Raw genomic sequence first — 18,214 nt, forward strand, 5'->3', positions numbered from 1 at the left:
ACTTTGCCTTAATTAAATAATGTCTTTTTTTGTTTGTCCTAGTGTCGCCTTTCGCTATGATAGCATTTCTTTCATTGGACAGTTCCTTACAAGAGCTCCACTCTGTGTCTGTCTCCATTGGGTTCACAAGAGCTTTTAGAATGGTAATCCTAATAAGCACTTAATAGTATTTTCCTATTGCTAAGCTTGTGATTTTGTTTATTCTAACAGTTTACTTAAATTATCCAATTCTGCCTAATAAAGTGGATAATTTTTGTACTGTAGGTGTGGCAGAATACAGAAAATGCTTTATTGGAGACAGTCATCATATCAGCAGTGCACTTATTAATCTCCAGTACAGATGTGTGGTGGAACAGAAGCCTGGATACAGGTATCAGACTCTTACTGGTAAGGATACGTTTCAATAGCCTTATTGAGATCTATTTCATATACCATAAAATCACCCACTTAAACAGTTCAGTAGTAGACAGAATTTTACAGCCATCACCATAGTCTAATTTAGACCATTTTCTTTTTTTTCAACGTTTATTTATTTTTTTGGGACAGAGAGAGAGAGAGAGAGAGAGAGAGAGCATGAACGGGGGAGGGGCAGAGAGAGAGGGAGACACAGAATCGGAAACAGGCTCCAGGCTCCGAGCCATCAGCCCAGAGCCCGACGCGGGGCTCGAACTCACGGACCGCGAGATCGTGACCTGGCTGAAGTCGGACGCTTAACCGACTGCGCCACCCAGGCGCCCCATAGACCATTTTCAACATCCCAAAAAGAAACCTCATGCACATTAATGTCATTCCCCCATTCCCTGTCCTAATCCCACTCCAGTGCCAGCAACCATTAATATACTTTCTGTATCTATGGTTGATTTATTTATCAGATCATGGATTTTTAGGTTGTTTCCACTTTCTGACTATTATGAATAATGCTGCTGTGAACATTTGTGTACACATTTTTGTACATGTGTTTTTGGACGTATGTTTTAATTTCTTTTCACTGTATCTGCCTAGGACTGGAATTTCAGTTCATAGTAAGTCTATGTTTAACAATTCAAGGTACTGCCAAACATTTTTCCAAAGTGTTTGCACTATTTTACATTTCTACCAACAACGTATGAAGATTCTAATTTCTCTACATACGTGCTAACACTTGTTATTATCTCTTTCATTATAATCATTCTGATGGGTGTGACATGCTATCTCATTGTAATTTTCATTTGCATTTCTCTGAATGCTAATGACACATCTTTTCATAAATTTATCAGCCATTTGTGTGTATTTTTTGGAGAAACGTCTATTCAGATTCTTTGTCCGCTGTCTGTGGATTGCCCTTATTGTTGAGCTTAAGAGTATTTTTTTAATGTATTCTGGATACAAGTTCCTTGACAATATATGATAAATAAAAATTTTTTCCCATCTTGTAGGCTTTCTTTTTCTTGATAATATTCTTTGAAGCAAGAAAGTTTTAAATTTTGCTGAAGTTCAATTTATCTCTTTTTTCTTTTGCCACTTGTATTGTTCGGGTCACATCTAATAAACACTGCTGCCTGTTTCCAAATCATAAATATTTACTGTGTTTTCTTCTAAGAGTTTTACAGTTTTAGCTGCTACAGTTCAGTCTATGATCTACTTTGAGTTTATTTTTGTGTATGATATGAGGTGGAGTTCCAAATCCATTCTTTTGTATATGGTATACAATTATCCCAGCACCATTTATTGAAAAAGCTATTCTTCCCTCAATGATTTTTCTTGGCATCCTGGTCAAAAATCAAATGACAAATGTGTTATTTCTGGATTCTTCAATTCTTTTCCATTCATGTATGTCTATCCTTATGCCAGTCCTATACCGTCTTTATTACTATATTTTGTAGTAGGTTTTGAAATTGAGAAGTGTGAGTCCTCTAACTTTGTTCTTTTAGAGATTGTTTTGATTCTTCCAGTTCCCTTGTATTACCATGTAAATATTAGTTTCAGCTTTTCAGTTTTTGCAAGAAGGCATCTGAAACTTTGATGGAGATTACTTCAAATCTGTAGATCAATTTGGGGAGTATTGCCACCTTAAAAATATTTATTCTTCCCATCCATCAACATGGCATGTTTTCATAGTTTTTAAAACAAAATTTTAACATTTATTTATTTTTGAGAGACAGAAAGAGACAGAGCATGAGTACGGGAGGGGCAGAGAGAGAGGGAGACACAGAATCTGAAGCAAGTTCCAGGCTCTGACCTGTCAGGACAGAGTCCAAAGCAGGGCCAGAACTCACAAGCTGTGAGATCATGACCTGAGCGGAAGTCAGGTTCTTAACCGACTGAGCCACCTAGGCGCCCCTCAAGATCTTCTTTATTTCAAAAATGTTTTGTAGTTTTCAGTGTTGCAAGTCTTACAGGTTTTATTAAAATTTTCCTAAGTATATATTTTTTGATGATATTATAAATGGAATTGTTTTCTTCATTTTTTGTTTTTTTTAATTCATTACTAGAGTATAGAATACAATTGATTTTTTTTTAATGTTTATTTATTTTTGAGAGAGTGAGAAACGGAGACAGAGCGTGAGCTGGGGAAGGGCAGAGAGAGAGGGAGCACAGGATCCAAAGCAGGCTCCAGGCTCTAAGCTGTCCTCACCGAGCCTGTGGTGGGACTCAAATCCACAAATTACAAGATCATGACTTCAGCCAAAGTCGGACGCCTAACTGACTGAGCCACCCAGGCACCCCTTGATTTTTTTTTAATACTGATTTTGTGTCCTAAAACCTCACTTCTATTAGTTCTGATAGATTTTTAGTGGATTCTTAAGACATTCTGTATATAAGATCATGTCATCTGCAAATTAGATATGGTAAAATTTTTTTAAGGTTTTTATTTATTTATTTTGAGAGACAGAGAGTGGGAGAGGGGCCGAGAGAGAGGGAGAGAGAGAGAATCCCAGGAGGCTGTGCACTGACAGTGCAGAGCCTGACACAGGGCTCCAACTCACAAACCATGAGATCATGACCTCAGCTGATGTCAGATGCTTAACGGACTAAGCCAACCAGGTGTTCATAGTAGAGGTATTTTTTACTTATTTTCCAATCTAAATATCTTTCATCTCTTTTTCTTACCTAATTGCCCTGTCCAGAACCTCCAGTATAATGTTGAATAGAAGAGTGGACATCTTATGAGGAAAGCATATTCCATCTTTCTCTATTAAGTTGATGTCATTCTTTTACCATTAGACATGATATCAGCTATTGTAGATGCTCTTTTTCAGGTTGACAGCTCCCTTCTATTTCTGGTTAATCTTTTTCTCATGAAGGGTATTGGATTTTGTCTGATGCATTTTCTGTGTCTATTGAAATGGTCATGTGATTTTTGTCCTTTAATCTGTTAACATGGTATAATAAGTTGACTTCTGGTTGTTAAACCAATCTTGCATTCCAGGAATAAATCCCATTTGTTGTGATGTATAATCCTGCTTATATGTTGCAGGATTTGTTAGCTAGTATTTTTGTGTGGTTAATATTTATATGTTATCTGTAGCTGTCTTTTCTTGTCATGTCTTTGGTTTAGATATCAAAATAACACCTCGTAGAATGAGTTAGGAATTTCATACTAGTTATTCTTAAATGTTTGATCGTATTTGATATGTATCTTAAATATTTTGTAGTATGTGGTATTTTGTAATATGGAAGCTATCTGAGACAGTTTTTCTCTGTGGGTAGCTCTTAAGTTACAAATTCAATTTCTTGTTACAGGTCTATTCAGTTTTTCTATTTCTTCTTGAGTTGCTTTATGTTTTTCTAGGAACTTGTCAGTTTCATCTAAGTGATCAAATTTATCAGCATACAGTTCATAGTATTCTCTTATAATCCTTCTAATTTTTTTCTGTAAGATTGGTGGTAAAAATATCTCTTTCGTTCCTGATTTTAGTAATTTGAGTCTTCTCTATTTTATTCTTGGTCAGTATAGCTAAAGGTCTGTCAGTTTTGTTGATCTCAAAAAACCAGCTTTTGGTCTCATTGATTTTCTCGATTTTTTAAAATAGTCTCTATTTTATTAATTTTTGTTAATCTTTATTATTAAGAAACTTCTGTTTCTTAATCTATAGAATACTCTCTAAAATAATGATAAATTAAGGATAGTTGCTTAATTATTTACCACTTCTGGTTCTCATGACTTAACAAGCATGTAATGCAAAACTTAGTCAACCTTAAGATCAAGGGGCGCCTGGGTGGCTCAGTCAGTTAAGCGGCTGACTTCGGCTCAGGTCATGATCTCGCGGTCCATGAGTTCGAGCCCTGCGTTGGGCTCTGTGCTGACAGCTCAGAGCCTGGAGCCTGTTTCGGATTCTGTGTCTCCCTCTCTCTCTGCCCCTCCCCCATTCATGCTCTGTCTCTCTCTGTCTCAAAAATAAATAAACGTTAAAAAAAAAAAAAAGATCTAGCTAGCACTCTATTGGTTCTCTTTAGTACTAGTTTTTTATAGAGAGCCCAAACTTTTATTTTTTCTCTCTCTTTTTTTTAAGTTTATTTATTTATTTTGAGTGAGAAAGAGCACGCACATGTGTGAGCAGGGGAGTGGCAGACAGAGAAGGAGAGAGAGAATCCCAAGCAGCCTCCATGCTGTTAGCATAGAGCCCAATGAAGGGCTCACTTGATCCCACAAACTATGAGATCATGACCTGAGCCGAAATCAAGAGTCAGAGACTTAACTGACTGAGCCACCCAGGCACCCCGAGAGCCCAAACTTTTAAAAACGTAGACTCATGGGGCACCTGGGTAGCTCAGTCCTTTCAGTGACTGACTCTTGATTTTGGCTCAGATCACGATCTTGTGGTTCCTGGGTTCTAGCCCTGCATCAGGATGTGTGATGATGGTGCGGAACCTGCTTGGAATTCTCTCTCTCCCTCTCTTTCTGCCCTCCCCCATTCACACATGTTCTCTCTCTCTCAAAGAGAAGTAATTAATTAAAAATAAATGTGGACTCATTTATTACTTGTGAGGTTGGAGAAAATTATAACAAGTATCTCATACAAGAGCTATTTCCTCAAAAATATTGCAGCAATAATAAAATCATACAGTTTTTCTTACATGACCTTGAAAATTCATGAAGTCTTTAAGAATAAAAAAAATCATTTTTCCATCTCTGCAGGTTGGTATCATGCGTGATCGTCTGATTCAGTTCATCTCTAAACTGCAGTTTGCCGTGACTGTACTTTTTGCATCGTGGACTGAGAAAAAACGTCGGAAGTCAACCACCACTTTATGTATCCTCAACATTGTCTTCTCTCCATTTGTGCTGGTCTTCATAGTTTTTTCTACACTACTCTCCTCTCCATTACTCCCCCTCTTCACCCTTCCTCTGTTCTTGGTGGGCTTTCCCCGACCTGTTCAGAGTTGGCCAGGAGCAGTGGGCACCACAGCCTGCATGTGTGCAGATACAGTATACTACTACCAGATGGTCCCACATTTAACCACTGCACTGCAGTCTGCAATGGCAGCTGGAAGTTTAGGTAAGTAAATGGGCTGTGCTCACAAAATCTTCACCAATGTATTTAAAGTACAAAAAAATGAATATACAGAAAAAGTCTTTTGATCCAACCATTATATAGATTCTAATACTATGATATATGGCAGAAGGACTAAATATGAAATAGAAGTGTATATCTTGCTTCTTATTTTGAGGTGTAAATAAAGTCACAAAATAAGAATAATAAGGGAAAATTTCATCAAGGTGATTTGACAGTTTTTTTAAAACATTTTCTTGGATAAAATCAGGTTATAGTCCTACCACTGAAACATGAAAAAACCTTATCTACCAGAACTTCCATGAATCTATAGTGAGTTCACATCAAGCAAATGCAATGGCTTAGATCCATAAAGATTAAAAACTAGCTTTATGTAATATCAGATTGAAGGGTTTAAGGGAATTTGTTCATACCTTATTAGTTATTGTATAACAATGTAAGCAGTCTGATGAGGTTACAGGGCAAGATGACAAAAGCTATGGCCAATGATCAGTAGCCTCCCAAAATGAAATACTTTGCAAATATCAGCAAGAAAAAATATTTTTGATGAGGATAAACTAATTTTATGAGTTAATGCTTTCATTGTACACTAACTAAAAATTCAACTATATTGCACTTCTTGAGGTTGGCTTTAGATAAAGTACAAGCTGATGCCAGAGGTGTGTTATCTCCTACCATTATTTATCTTAGCCCTTGAAAATTGTTTTAGAAATATCTAGTGACATCTTGGCAAACTGGTTCTAGGCAGAAGGTTAATTTCAAATCAGAATTTTTTTTTTAGTGTATTTATTTATTTTTTAGAGCATGCACCTGAGTTGGGGAGGGGCAGAGAGAGAATCCCAGGCAGGCTCCACACTGTCAGTGCAGAGCCCGATGTTGGGCTTGAATTCAAACCGTGAGATTATTACCTGAGCCAAAATCAAGAGTCAGACGCTTAACCAACTGAGCCACCCAGGCACTTCTCAAATTAGAATTTTAATGAAATGCTTACTTGGATTGAATTTCCTAATTATTTGTTATCAAAAATACGTGAGGTGTGGCGTCTAGGTGGCTCAGTCAGTTAAACGTCCGACTTTGGCTCAGGTCATAATCTCACAGTTCATGAGTTTGAGCCCCACATTGGGCTCTGTGCTGACAGCTCAGAGCCTAGAACCTGCTTGGGATTCTGTGTCTCCCTCTCTCTCTGCCCCTCCCCCTCTCATGGTCTGTCTGTCTCTCTCTCAAAAATAAACATTAAAAAAATTTTTAAATAAAATACGTGAACTAATTTAGGAAAAACTTTGTAGTATACATTTTTTTTATTAAAAAAATTTGTTAACGTTACTTATTTTTGAGAGACAGAGAGAGACAGCATGAGCAGGGAAGACACAGCAGAGAGAGACACAGAATCTGAAACAGGCTGCAGGCTCCAAGCTGTCAGCACAGAGCCCAACGCAGGGCTCAAACCCATAAACTGTGAGATCATTACCAGAGCTGAAGTCGGATGCTTAACCGACTGAGCCACCCAGGAGCCCCATGTAGTACAAATTTTTTAATGAATAATCATTTTTTTCTTTTTCATAGGAAGTATTCTACATTTTTAATCTTTTCATCCAGTTTGAATTAATGTTTATTATATAATACTATGCCACTTTAAAAAATACCTGAGGCTTGACTCACATTTGAAGTAATAAATAACTTAGCAGTAAGGTAGAAATTATACTTTATTATCAAATCAGTTACATTCAGCCAAGAGTGTGTCATAAAGTATTCCTGGTGGGGCTGGGGGGGCAGTGGTAAAGAATGCAGTAACATTTCACACACATCTGATTGGCAGAAATATAAAAGTTAGACATTACCAAGTACTGGCTGGGGTATGAGGAACAGGAATTTTCTGGAATTTGCTGGAAGGGAATATAAATTCATACAACCACCTTGAAGGGTAAACTAATAGTCTGTAGTAAAGTAAAGATACACATATCCTATGGCCTAGGGATTCAGTTTTAGATTCCATAGTTCTAATTAGATTCTAATTGTGGAGAAACTCTTGCACATGTGTTCTGGGGGTTCCAAAGGTTACTAAGGTTTGATTTACTAAGAGGACTCACAGAGCTCAGTGTATATTTGTATTCACAGCTAAGGTTTATTACAGCAAAAGGCTGCAGAACAAAATCAAGAAAAGTTATATGGGGTAAGACATGGTGCAAGCTTCCAGATGTCCTCTCCCGATGGAGTCACACAGAACATGCTTAAGACCCCACGCACATGTTGTCACAACATGTGTGGTATGGTGACTACCAGTTATTTGGGCTTTTACTGGGGCTTTGTCATGTAGGCACCTTCTGCCTAACATGTACTAAAATTCCAGACTCACAGAGGAAAGCAAGTATTCAGTATAAACTGCATTGTTTGCACAAACTGTTTCGACACAATGAGACTTTTATCAGGGAGAATGGTGAGGATTCTTCTGAAATACAAGTTCCCAGGTGCCAGCCATCAGCCAGTTTTGTAAGCAGGACTTTCAAAGGGTAGCAGTCAGTTCTCCTGTGTTAACTCTTTACTGCACAATACGTTGTGTAAGCAGACTTGCACAAAGATAATTTCTGCAGTATTATTATATAATAGAGAAAAATTAGAACAATATGGATATAGTTATTAACATGGAAATGAATATTCAAATTTAGCTATATTCATACAATGAATTCTCAACCACAGGTACAATTAATGACTTTTAAGCTATTTGCAGTCAACATGGTCAAACCTCAGAGACATAATGTTGAGAGAAAACTAATTTCTGAAGGTTTTGTACAAGTGTGGCAGGTAGCATTGTATGTAAATTTTAATACCACAAAACATCTTTATATGTGTGTTTATAAAAATGTCCAAAATGCTTTAAATAATGTGAAGTTGGCTTTTATACATTTAATATTTATCCTACTATATTTAACATGTATTTAGGATTTTATATAACATAGGTTCTAATCTGTTGTTTCTCTGAAAAATATATCCTTGAATTTTTATGTATTATCACCTATAAATTTTCTCTTCTGACCCTGTTCCTATAAAGACCTTAATTTAATGCCTCCTAATATGCAATGAATAATTGTTTCTATTCTTGACATGAAGACAGCATGAAAGGAGCTATGAATCAGTTCCAAGAGTGTTACCAATTTTGAAAATTCACATGGCAAAATAAAGCAAGCTTGAATATTACTTACTTTTTTTTTTTCTAATTTGTTTTAGGTCTCCTCTTACCTGGGTCTCATTACTTGGGCCGTTTTCAGGATCGTTTAATATGGATAATGATTCTAGAATGTGGCTATACTTACTGCTGTATTAACATTAAGGTCAATGTACATTTGAAACCTCTAGTTTTTTTATAGTACATGTGTAAAATTTTACCTCTTATAGACACATCATACACTGAATAGCTGAATTTAAGAGTATCAATTAATTACCTGTGACAACACCTAAGGATTTTTAAAGTATATTTCAATTAGCACATATTGATAGGTAGACTAGTACTGATTGTTTAATAGAGCATAGTAACAAAATATTGCCAGCCCCCTTTTTGTCTGGACCTATTCTTTTTATCCCTACTTGGTTGAGCATCTCAAAAGTGTGACTCAGTAATATTTTTTCCCTATATTATATATGCATTCTCAACTTAATAAAAAAACCTCTTCTGATCCTTACTACCCTACCTGCTACAGCATGTTTTTCTCTTCTTTTTAAAACAAAAATTTTTAAAACAATTGCTTATAATCAAATCTCAAATTTCTTTTCTCCTATCTCTCTTCAACTTACTCTAGGTTTTTGACCCTATTACCTATTACTGTACCAAAACTGCTCTTGTCAATGTCTCCAGTGGCTATCACATTGGTAAATCCAATGATCAGTTCTCAGACCTGGTCTTGTTTGACCTGTCTGTAGCATTTGACACAGTCTATGTCTTCTTTTTGCTTATTTCATGGGTCATTCCTTGTCAGCCTCCTTTGACGGTTCCTTCTCTTTTCCTTGATCTCTTGACATCAGATGACCTCAACATCAGAGTACCCCAGAGCCCAGCAGTCCTTGGTGACAACTCCATCCTTCTGGTTGCTCAGCCCCAAAACATTTGAACTTTAGTCCAGTGACATTTCACACCTGTTTACTTCTATGTCCCATATGCAGTCCAACAAGAAATCCTGTTGGCTCTGTTGTTAAGCCATATCCTATATCCTACCACTACTCATCACCCTGCTATTAGCTATCTTTATCTCTTTTCTGGGTAATTGCAGTAGTCTCCTAATTGGTCTCCCCACTTCTACCTGTGCCTCTCTCTTGTCTGTTCTCAACTAGAGTGATCTTTATAAAGTCTAAGTCAGATCATGTCACTTCTCTACTCAAAACCCTACAGTAAATCTTTTTTCTTTTATTTTTTTATTCAGAGTAAAAGCCAGGGCCTTGAATGGTCAGTCTCCCTATTTCCTCTTGGCCTCATCTACTACTTGAATCCTCTCAATTGTACTCACACAGTCAACTCCCTTACCACCTTCAAGTCTTTGCTCAAATGTCACCTTCTCAGTGAAGTCTACTATGGCTTCCCATATGTATTCCCACTACCATCCAGCACTCCTAGTCCTCCTTGGCTTGCTTTACTTTTTCTTTATTTTCATAGCACTTATACCTTCAAACAAACTATGTAATTTACTTATTATTTTCATTGTTGACTGTATCCCTTTACTCTCTAATGTAAGTGTCACAAGGGCAGGGATCTCCGTTTCAAGGGGTATATCCTAAGCCCCTGGAACAGTGTCTGTCTGGCACATAATAGGCCTGTGGTAAATATTTGTTGAATGAATAATGAATGAATGAATTTTTTTGTCTTAGCGCAGACTGGATAAAATTGCTGGTGACTAAAAAACTTTTTCTTTAGCTCATTGGTTCTCAAATTCAGTTCCCCAGATTAGTAATATTAACATCTACTGGAACTTGTTAGAAATGGACATTCTTGGTCACCACCTCAGACCTCCCGAATCAGAAACTCTAGAGGAGGACCCAGCAATCTGTGTTTTAACTGACCCACAGTGATTCTGACTCACCTAAACTTTGAGAACCTAGTCTAACCTGTACAAATAGGAGAAGGCAAAAATCCATGCAAAATATTGAAGGCATTTTCATTGCTTCATTTAGGCTCTATTTTTAAAATGGGATGCTTTATAATACCTAATAATGTGGGTCCTTTATTGCTCTTTTGTGGTCTGTTATACATGTAATGTAAAGATACACTTTTCAGTGGCAATCTTTGTTTCTTTTTCATTTTTTCAGACACAACGTGGCTTAGTGCCATCTTATCAACATTTATATGTTCTATGCTTTAAATATTACAAAGCACTTTTATTACTTAAATCTTCACACCCCTGTGTGCTAGGATTATTTTTCTTTGAAAGAGAAGGAAAAGGAATCTCCAGATAAGTGACCTACTCAAGGTTAAGTACTAGCACCTGGTAGAGCCATGATTTTAAGATGGGTTTTGATGTCACATTCCATGTTCTTTCCCTGGATCCTAATACACCCTGACAGCATCGCCTTTGACTAAAGGCACTGGTAGTTTTGTAAAAATGTGTAAATAAACAACAATATTAATAATAATATAAACAGTGACTTCGTGCATCCTCTTCAAGGGATTCCTTCTAGGAAAGTAATAAAAATGTGTTTAAAATTCATGCAATAAAATAAAATAAAATTCATATAAAAACATTCATAATATTCATTTTATCAACATATATTTGTTGCATACCTGCTGTGTGCCAAGTAGTGGTTTAGGCACTGCAGGTATAATAGTAACCAAAAGATAGCTGTTGTATGGAATTTACATTATAGTTGGAGGAGACAACAACTGAATACATAAATCTGTATGATAATGAGGATGTTATTATAATTAAAAAACTGGAACAGGAAAATAGTTGAATCAGTTATGGCATATCCATACAATAGAATAATGTTCTCATAAAGTAGGATACAAAACTACTGTATATACTATATAATTCCAGTTTTGCGTTTTGCCCTCTAAAAAAATGTTTATATTTAAAAAAACTTTAAGTGTGATTCAACCTCAACTGTACATACCTATAGTCTTTAAAAATTTTGGTTATAGTCAATTAAATTGTTTTGCCAGTTTCTAGTGGCATCTCTATGATTTATTTTAAAATAGTAGCACTATTTTTCATCTCTATATGCAACAACAAATTGCTAAAGTACTAATAAGTTTGAGTGAAGGTGTAGCTCTTGAGTTAAAGAGGTTTTTTTTTTGCATTTTCCATATTTTCATTATGAGAATCCAATCCATGGGCATATACAAAAGTAGTTGCTTTTTTCTATGTAATAAGTACTCATAAACTCAAGTACTTTTTATCTCATCTTTAGGGCTTAGAATTGCAAGAGACATCCTGTCATACTGCTGAAGCTCAAAGAGTTGATGAAGTTTTTCAAAGTGCCTTTGAACAAGAATATGCAAGAGTATGTTCTGTTAATGAACACTTTGGAAATGTCTTGACACCCTGTATTCTTTTGCCAGTAAAACTCTATTCTGATGCCAGGAATGTTCTGTCTGGCATAATTGATTCTCATGATAACTTAAAAGAATTTAAAGGTGACCTTATTAAGGTACTTGTGTGGATACTTCTTCAACACTGTTCCAGAAGGCCCAGCATGCAGGAGGTTATTCACAAAACTGAAAATAAAGGGAAAGAATCTCTAATAATCCTGCCTGCTTTGAATGCTTCACCACAAACCCAATCCCTAGAAGACACAGATAGTTTAAATTCAGAAATTTTGGATGATTGGTCTGATGACAACGTTTTTGGTGATGACCCAACTATCAAAAAAGGAAAAGAAGAAAAAGATCAATTGAAAGTTGTACCAGGTGTAAATTTGCCTATTCCGGGATCAGTAGAATCACAGGGGGTCGGTGATCATTCAGTAGGCACAGTTCCTGAAAATAATCTTTACAAGGCAGTTATATTGGGATACCCTGTTGTTGACAAAGGAAAACAAGAAGACGTGGCATATATCCCTCTCATGGAGTTCAGTTGTTCTCATTCTCACTTGTTAAGCTTACCTGAAGAGTGGACGTCTAACTGTTTGCCTAACTCCAAAATGAGGGAGATGAGCTCATTATTTCCAGAAGAGTGGTACCAGTTTGTTTTAAAGCAGTTGGAATGTTTTCATTCAGAAGAAAATGCCTCAAATGTACTGGAAGAAATCGCAAAGGACAGAGTTTTAAGAGACTTTTATGTTCATGCCGTAATGACTTGTTATTTTAGTTTATTTGGAGTAGATACTATGGTTCCCAGTCCTGGTCATATATTGAGAGTTTATAGTGGTGTTTTGCCTTGGTCCCTTGCCTTGGATTGGCTTACAGAAAAGCCGGAACTGTTCCAACTAGCACTGAAAGCTTTCAGGTAATTTATTTTGATTATATACAAATTGTAACTGGCAGAAAAATGATTTTTCAAATAACCTAGAAGGAGGAACTTTTTCTAATTGTAAAAAATAATCACTTTCCTAAAAATGAAAAACAAATGCTTGGTACGTATAGTGATTATATCAAGAGTACTTTAATTTCTACATCCTTTTATTTATGTGGAGAACCTGTTTTTCGTATGGCTTATTGAATTTCTTCATTTTCACTTCACTCCATCATATCTCCCTGAAATATGTAGGATTTTAGTTCAATGTCTTAAGAATATTGATTGAGTAAAATCTATTTTGTCTATAAAGTGGATTTTATAAATTTTATTAAAAATTTTAAAATTCTTTGTTTCTCCATTTTTAAGGTATACTCTGAAACTCATGATTGATAAAGCAAGTTTAGGTCCAATAGAAGACTTTAAAGAGCTGACTAACTGCCTTGAAGAATATGAAACTGACTGGTACATTGGTTTGGTATCTGATGAAAAGTGGAAGGAAGCAGTTGTACAAGAAAAACCATACTTGTTTTCTCTGGGGTATGACTCTAATATGGTAAGGTTAAAAATGTGTTTTTAAACATTTCATATATTAGCCTTAAGGGATGGAAACCAGTTATAAAGTACATCACTCCATAAGTGATGGAGATATAACATTCTGGGATGGATATATTAATCATATTATTAAAGTATTTGTAGTCATGACTTTATGGCCAACATAGTACAATCCTAGAATGACTGGTTATTTACTTGTGCAAACCTAATTAAAAATGTGTGGCCATTGTGCAGTAACTGACCTATAGGATAGCCAAGTAAAGTTCATTTAATTTACTATAGCATATTTGACTAAATGGATTAGATTCCTATGCCAAATTTGAGTATCACTTTGGATTGGACTCCTAGAAGAAAAACTAATTTATAAGTGGCAAAGCATTCCTTTTGCCACCATCCATGTTTTATTTGAAGCAAATCTAACCTGTGAAAATTCAGGGAGACTCCAAATAATGACTTTTTTTTTTTAAAGAAAATAGTGCCTGGTTTCATTACATTTAAAATGTTATCAAGTATGCACAATATGAGTCAATGTTACATGCTCATTGTAGGCTTCACACCTGGCATTGCAGGTTAGGGAGCTTCACAGATGTGCTCCCAATCAAAAAGGATGAAAGTTACATTGAAAAACCATTTAAAGACTTGGAAATGGTGCTAAGAGCATATAGCAAATGAAGAAATATTTATTCAAGAGTACTAACTAAAACCCAGTAAGAATAGTGAGAGACTGCAGTATTTGAACTAAGACCCATTCCTTCCCAACTCAGCAAGACAAGCTCTGCTCGCATTGATACAGTCAAGAAGGGTTCCCTCTCACTTCAGCTCCTGGTTGGAGGACTGTTTTCCTGGGAGAGGCAGGGCTTCAGCACTTCTTACCTTACTTCCAGCTACCTGTTGTGAGGCTAGGTTCTGGGCATGTGTGGTCAAGAGGTGAGAACTCCTTTCTGGCCAGCCTATCTCTTTGGATGGAGGCTTTACTCTGGACTTCGTGCCACTGAGAATAACGGGGACCTGACCACCCTTACCTGCTTGGCAGGTGGAAGTTCCACACTGGGAGAGGCAAACCAGGAAGACCTGAGGTTACTGCCCTTCTTCTATGTCCTAAAGCAGAGCTGTCTCTCAGAAGAGAGACATGCCATTATCTCACCCCCAGATAAAGAGCTCTGGCTCTCAGATTTTGCCCAGTGGGAGATGCAGATCATTAAAAAAGAGAGATCTCTACATCTCTTCCCAAAGGAAATTATTTTATCTGCAACAGTGTGGAGACATTGACACCTAAGATGCTCTCAAAAACAACGGAGCTTGTGGTAAAAAGTAATTAAGGGATTGGGGCACCTGGGTGGCTCAGTTGGCTGATGAGTGAGTTTGAGCCCCACATCGGGCTCTGCACTGGCAAAGCGGAGCCTGCTTAGGATTCTCTGTCTCTCTCTCTCTCTCTCTCTCTCTCTCTCTCTGCCCCTCCTCTGTTCATGCTCTCTCTCAAAAATAAATAAAGCATTAAAAAAAGGTCATTAAGGGGCTATTGGTAAATTTGTTAGAGATATAAACTAAACTGTAGGCTGGGTAGATGAACAAAACCAGGGAAAGAAACCATAGAGAAGAGCCTTCCTGTGATCAAAAATAGGAGCCAAGCTTAATTGGGTCAATCTGTGAAGCGATTTACATTGCAGGTCATTGTTGAAAACAAAGCAGCCGCCTGGCAATCATAGGAGCTTATTAGCAGCTGGGTGTGAGCACTTGATAGATGGAGAGAGCCCTGCTAAACCCATTGCCATCTCATGGTAACTGGGGACACTCACAGGCTGCATTCCCTGAGGAACCACATCAAAGGCTTCACACTTGTGGGAGAGGTAGGGATTAACTTCACTAAGGTCAGTCAGCCACTCACTAAACTAAGCAAGTAACAGTAACATTATAACATTACATAACACTGAAAACATGCAAACAAAACAAAAATAGATAAATAGGACTTCATCAAAAGTAAGAACTTTTGTGCTTCAAAAGACACCATCAAGAGAGTGAAAAAACAACTCAGAGAATGGGGAAAACATTTGCATATATCTGATAAGGGACTTGTTACTAGAATATTTAAAGAACTCTTACAACTCAATAATAAAAAAAATTTTTATTTAAAATCTGAGCAAATTATAAAATGAGCACAGGATCTCTATAGATATTTCTTCAAAAGGAGATATACAAATGGGGCAATAATAAGCCAATGAAAAGATGTTCAACATCATTTGTCTTGAGAGAAATGTAAATCAAAACCACAATGAGGTATCACTTCATACAAGGACATACTATGATGGCTGAAATCAAAAAGGCAGATAATACCTGTTGGATGAGAATATGGAGAATTAGAACTCTCATACGGTGCTGGCAGAAATGTAAAGTGGTACAACATTCAGAAAACATTCTAGCAGTTTCTTAAATGATTAAACTTAGAGTTACCATTTGACTCAGTAAGTCCACTCCTAGGTATATACCCAAGAGAAATGAAAGCATAGATCCACATAGAAACTTGTACATGGATATTTATGGCAGCATTATTTATGACTGACAAAGGGTGGAAACAACCCAACTATCCATCACGTGATGAATGAATAAGTAAATTGTGGTTTATCCATACAATGGAGTATTAGTCCACCATAAAAAGGAATGAAGTACTAACACATGTTCCAACATTAACGAACCTTGAAAACATAACGCTAAGAAGCCAGTCCCAAAGACCACATAGTATATGATTCCTTTCATGTGAAATTTCCACAGAAGACAAAACTATAGAGATCGAAAGTACATTAGTGTTTGCTTATGACTGGGAGAATGAAGGGATAGGAGGGTGATAGCTAAAGAGTACAAGGTTTCTTTTTGAGGTCATGAAAATGTCCTGAAGTCATGGAGATAGTTGTATACATTTGAATATACTAAAAAACTACTGAATCACACACTTTATATGAGTAAATTGTATGGAAATGTGAATTATATCTCAATAAAGCTATTTTTAAAAAGAGCCTATTGTGTGATTGTCCAACAACTAGGATTTATGACTTAGGCATTGTTGAGGCCAGATAGGGTGAAGGAATAGAAAAGGAAACGAAATAGAAGTAGCTGAGATTTTGTCATTTGGGTCATTGAATGAATGGCTATCATTTCAAGCTTATTCAGAGAGCTACCAAAGAGAGGTGATTCTTGATTCTGAAGACAAGCAACTCATGTGTACGTTTTAATACACCACTTTCTGTTTAAGTTTGCCTAAGCACAATGGAATTTTTTTCTAAGTTTATAAATAAAATGTAATGACCTGAACATAATCTCTTTTTTTCTTCTTCTTCTTCTTTCCCTCCCCCTTTTATACTTTAAAGGGAGTTTACACTGGGAGAGTACTTAGCCTTCAAGAATTGCTGGTCCAAGTTGGGAAGTTAAATGCTGAAGCTGTTAGAGGCCAGTGGGCCAATCTTTCCTGGGAATTGCTTTATGCCACAAATGATGATGAGGAACGATACAGTATCCAAGCTCATCCACTACTTTTGAGAAACCTTACGGTACAAGCAGCTGATCCTCCCCTGGGATATCCAGTTTATTCTTCAAAACCTCTCCACATACATTTGTATTAGAGCCCATTTTGACTTGTAAACGTATTGTCACCACATGAGATGGGTTTTTTTTTTTTTTTCCATTCTAGAAAAGTAACAATGTGATTCCTCATAACTTCACTGGACTTCTGTCTCTTCCTCCAAGTCCGATGCCTGAGAAAAGCTAAGCTCTGTAAAGTTGACTCTCTTAGCTATCTTAATGGTTAAAAAAAATCAAACTTGATCTGACATGAAAGTTAGAGCTAGTCGGCCAGTATATGTGCCCTGTGGATTGTGGTAGGCTTTAGCAAATATAAAAAACATTTGTGTAAGGTTAGATAATGAATTTTTTAATGCCTTCTTAAATATGTGGTAGGTGACTTGCCTTATGGAAGTCAGCAGCTATGTGATTTTTACGTACTCAGAAGACACACATACGTATCAGTGCTTTTAAGTAATGGTAATGGATCCTATTGAAAGTTGCAAAATGTATATATATTTATTTGAAATACTAAATTTTATAGTATTTTCAAACTTAATGCCGTTTTAACATTTAACATGGTCTAAGTATTTTCATATAATCTATTCATTTTCTTTTCATATACTTCAATTCAGAAACCTTAAAAGCCTTTAGTAAAATCTCTTACAATAAAATATTTTCTTTTCCTTTCCCTGTATCCTTTTGATATACATGAAAGAAATTGGGTTTAACTTGTTTTTCAGGATTAATAGTGTTTGGTTACAACATAATGAGTTCACTACTAGAGGGCATTCTGTTGATCTGGCTCCTTAAGCATTTCTTTTTTTTTTTTTTTTTTTTAATGTTTATTTATTTTTGAGAGAGAGAGAGAGAGAGAGAGAGAGAGAGAGAATCCGAAGCAGGCTCCAGGATCCGAGCTGTCTGCACAGAGCCTGAGGCAGGGCTTGACCTCACAAATTGCAAGATCACGACCTGAGCCAAAGTCGGTCGCCCAACAGACTGAGCCATCCGGGCACCCCAGGCATTTCTTTTCAGTTGAATATACTGCTTCTGAAGAATGATTTACCCAGTAGGACTAATGGGCACTAGTGTTGTAGGTATCTGAACTAAAGACTGAAAGAAATGGTAGAAAAATTTTCATAACATCAGGATATTCATTCTTTTGCTGCTTATAGATACAGAGAA

The 18,214-nt window shown here is 36.5% G+C and overlaps 1 protein-coding gene across 5 annotated transcripts in view; it reads left to right on the top strand.

Annotated features, from left to right (window-relative positions):
• Window positions 1-17,719, top strand: part of PCNX4 (pecanex 4) — a 38,394-nt gene extending 20,675 nt beyond the window's left edge. For all 5 annotated transcript variants that reach the window (XM_011283249.4, XM_045059994.1, XM_023255740.2 and 2 more), the window contains 7 exons: window positions 43-143; window positions 265-387; window positions 5,120-5,480; window positions 8,718-8,821; window positions 11,883-12,919; window positions 13,295-13,481; window positions 16,840-17,719. In XM_011283249.4, the coding sequence (XP_011281551.2) occupies window positions 43-143; window positions 265-387; window positions 5,120-5,480; window positions 8,718-8,821; window positions 11,883-12,919; window positions 13,295-13,481; window positions 16,840-17,091 (2,165 nt within the window). In that variant the 3' untranslated portion in view covers window positions 17,092-17,719. The remainder of the gene's footprint in view (window positions 1-42; window positions 144-264; window positions 388-5,119; window positions 5,481-8,717; window positions 8,822-11,882; window positions 12,920-13,294; window positions 13,482-16,839) is intronic.
• Window positions 17,720-18,214: the final 495 nt, after the last annotated feature.

Source organism: Felis catus, chromosome B3 (genome assembly GCF_018350175.1).
Source record: "Felis catus isolate Fca126 chromosome B3, F.catus_Fca126_mat1.0, whole genome shotgun sequence".
Lineage (NCBI taxonomy): Eukaryota > Metazoa > Chordata > Mammalia > Carnivora > Felidae > Felis > Felis catus.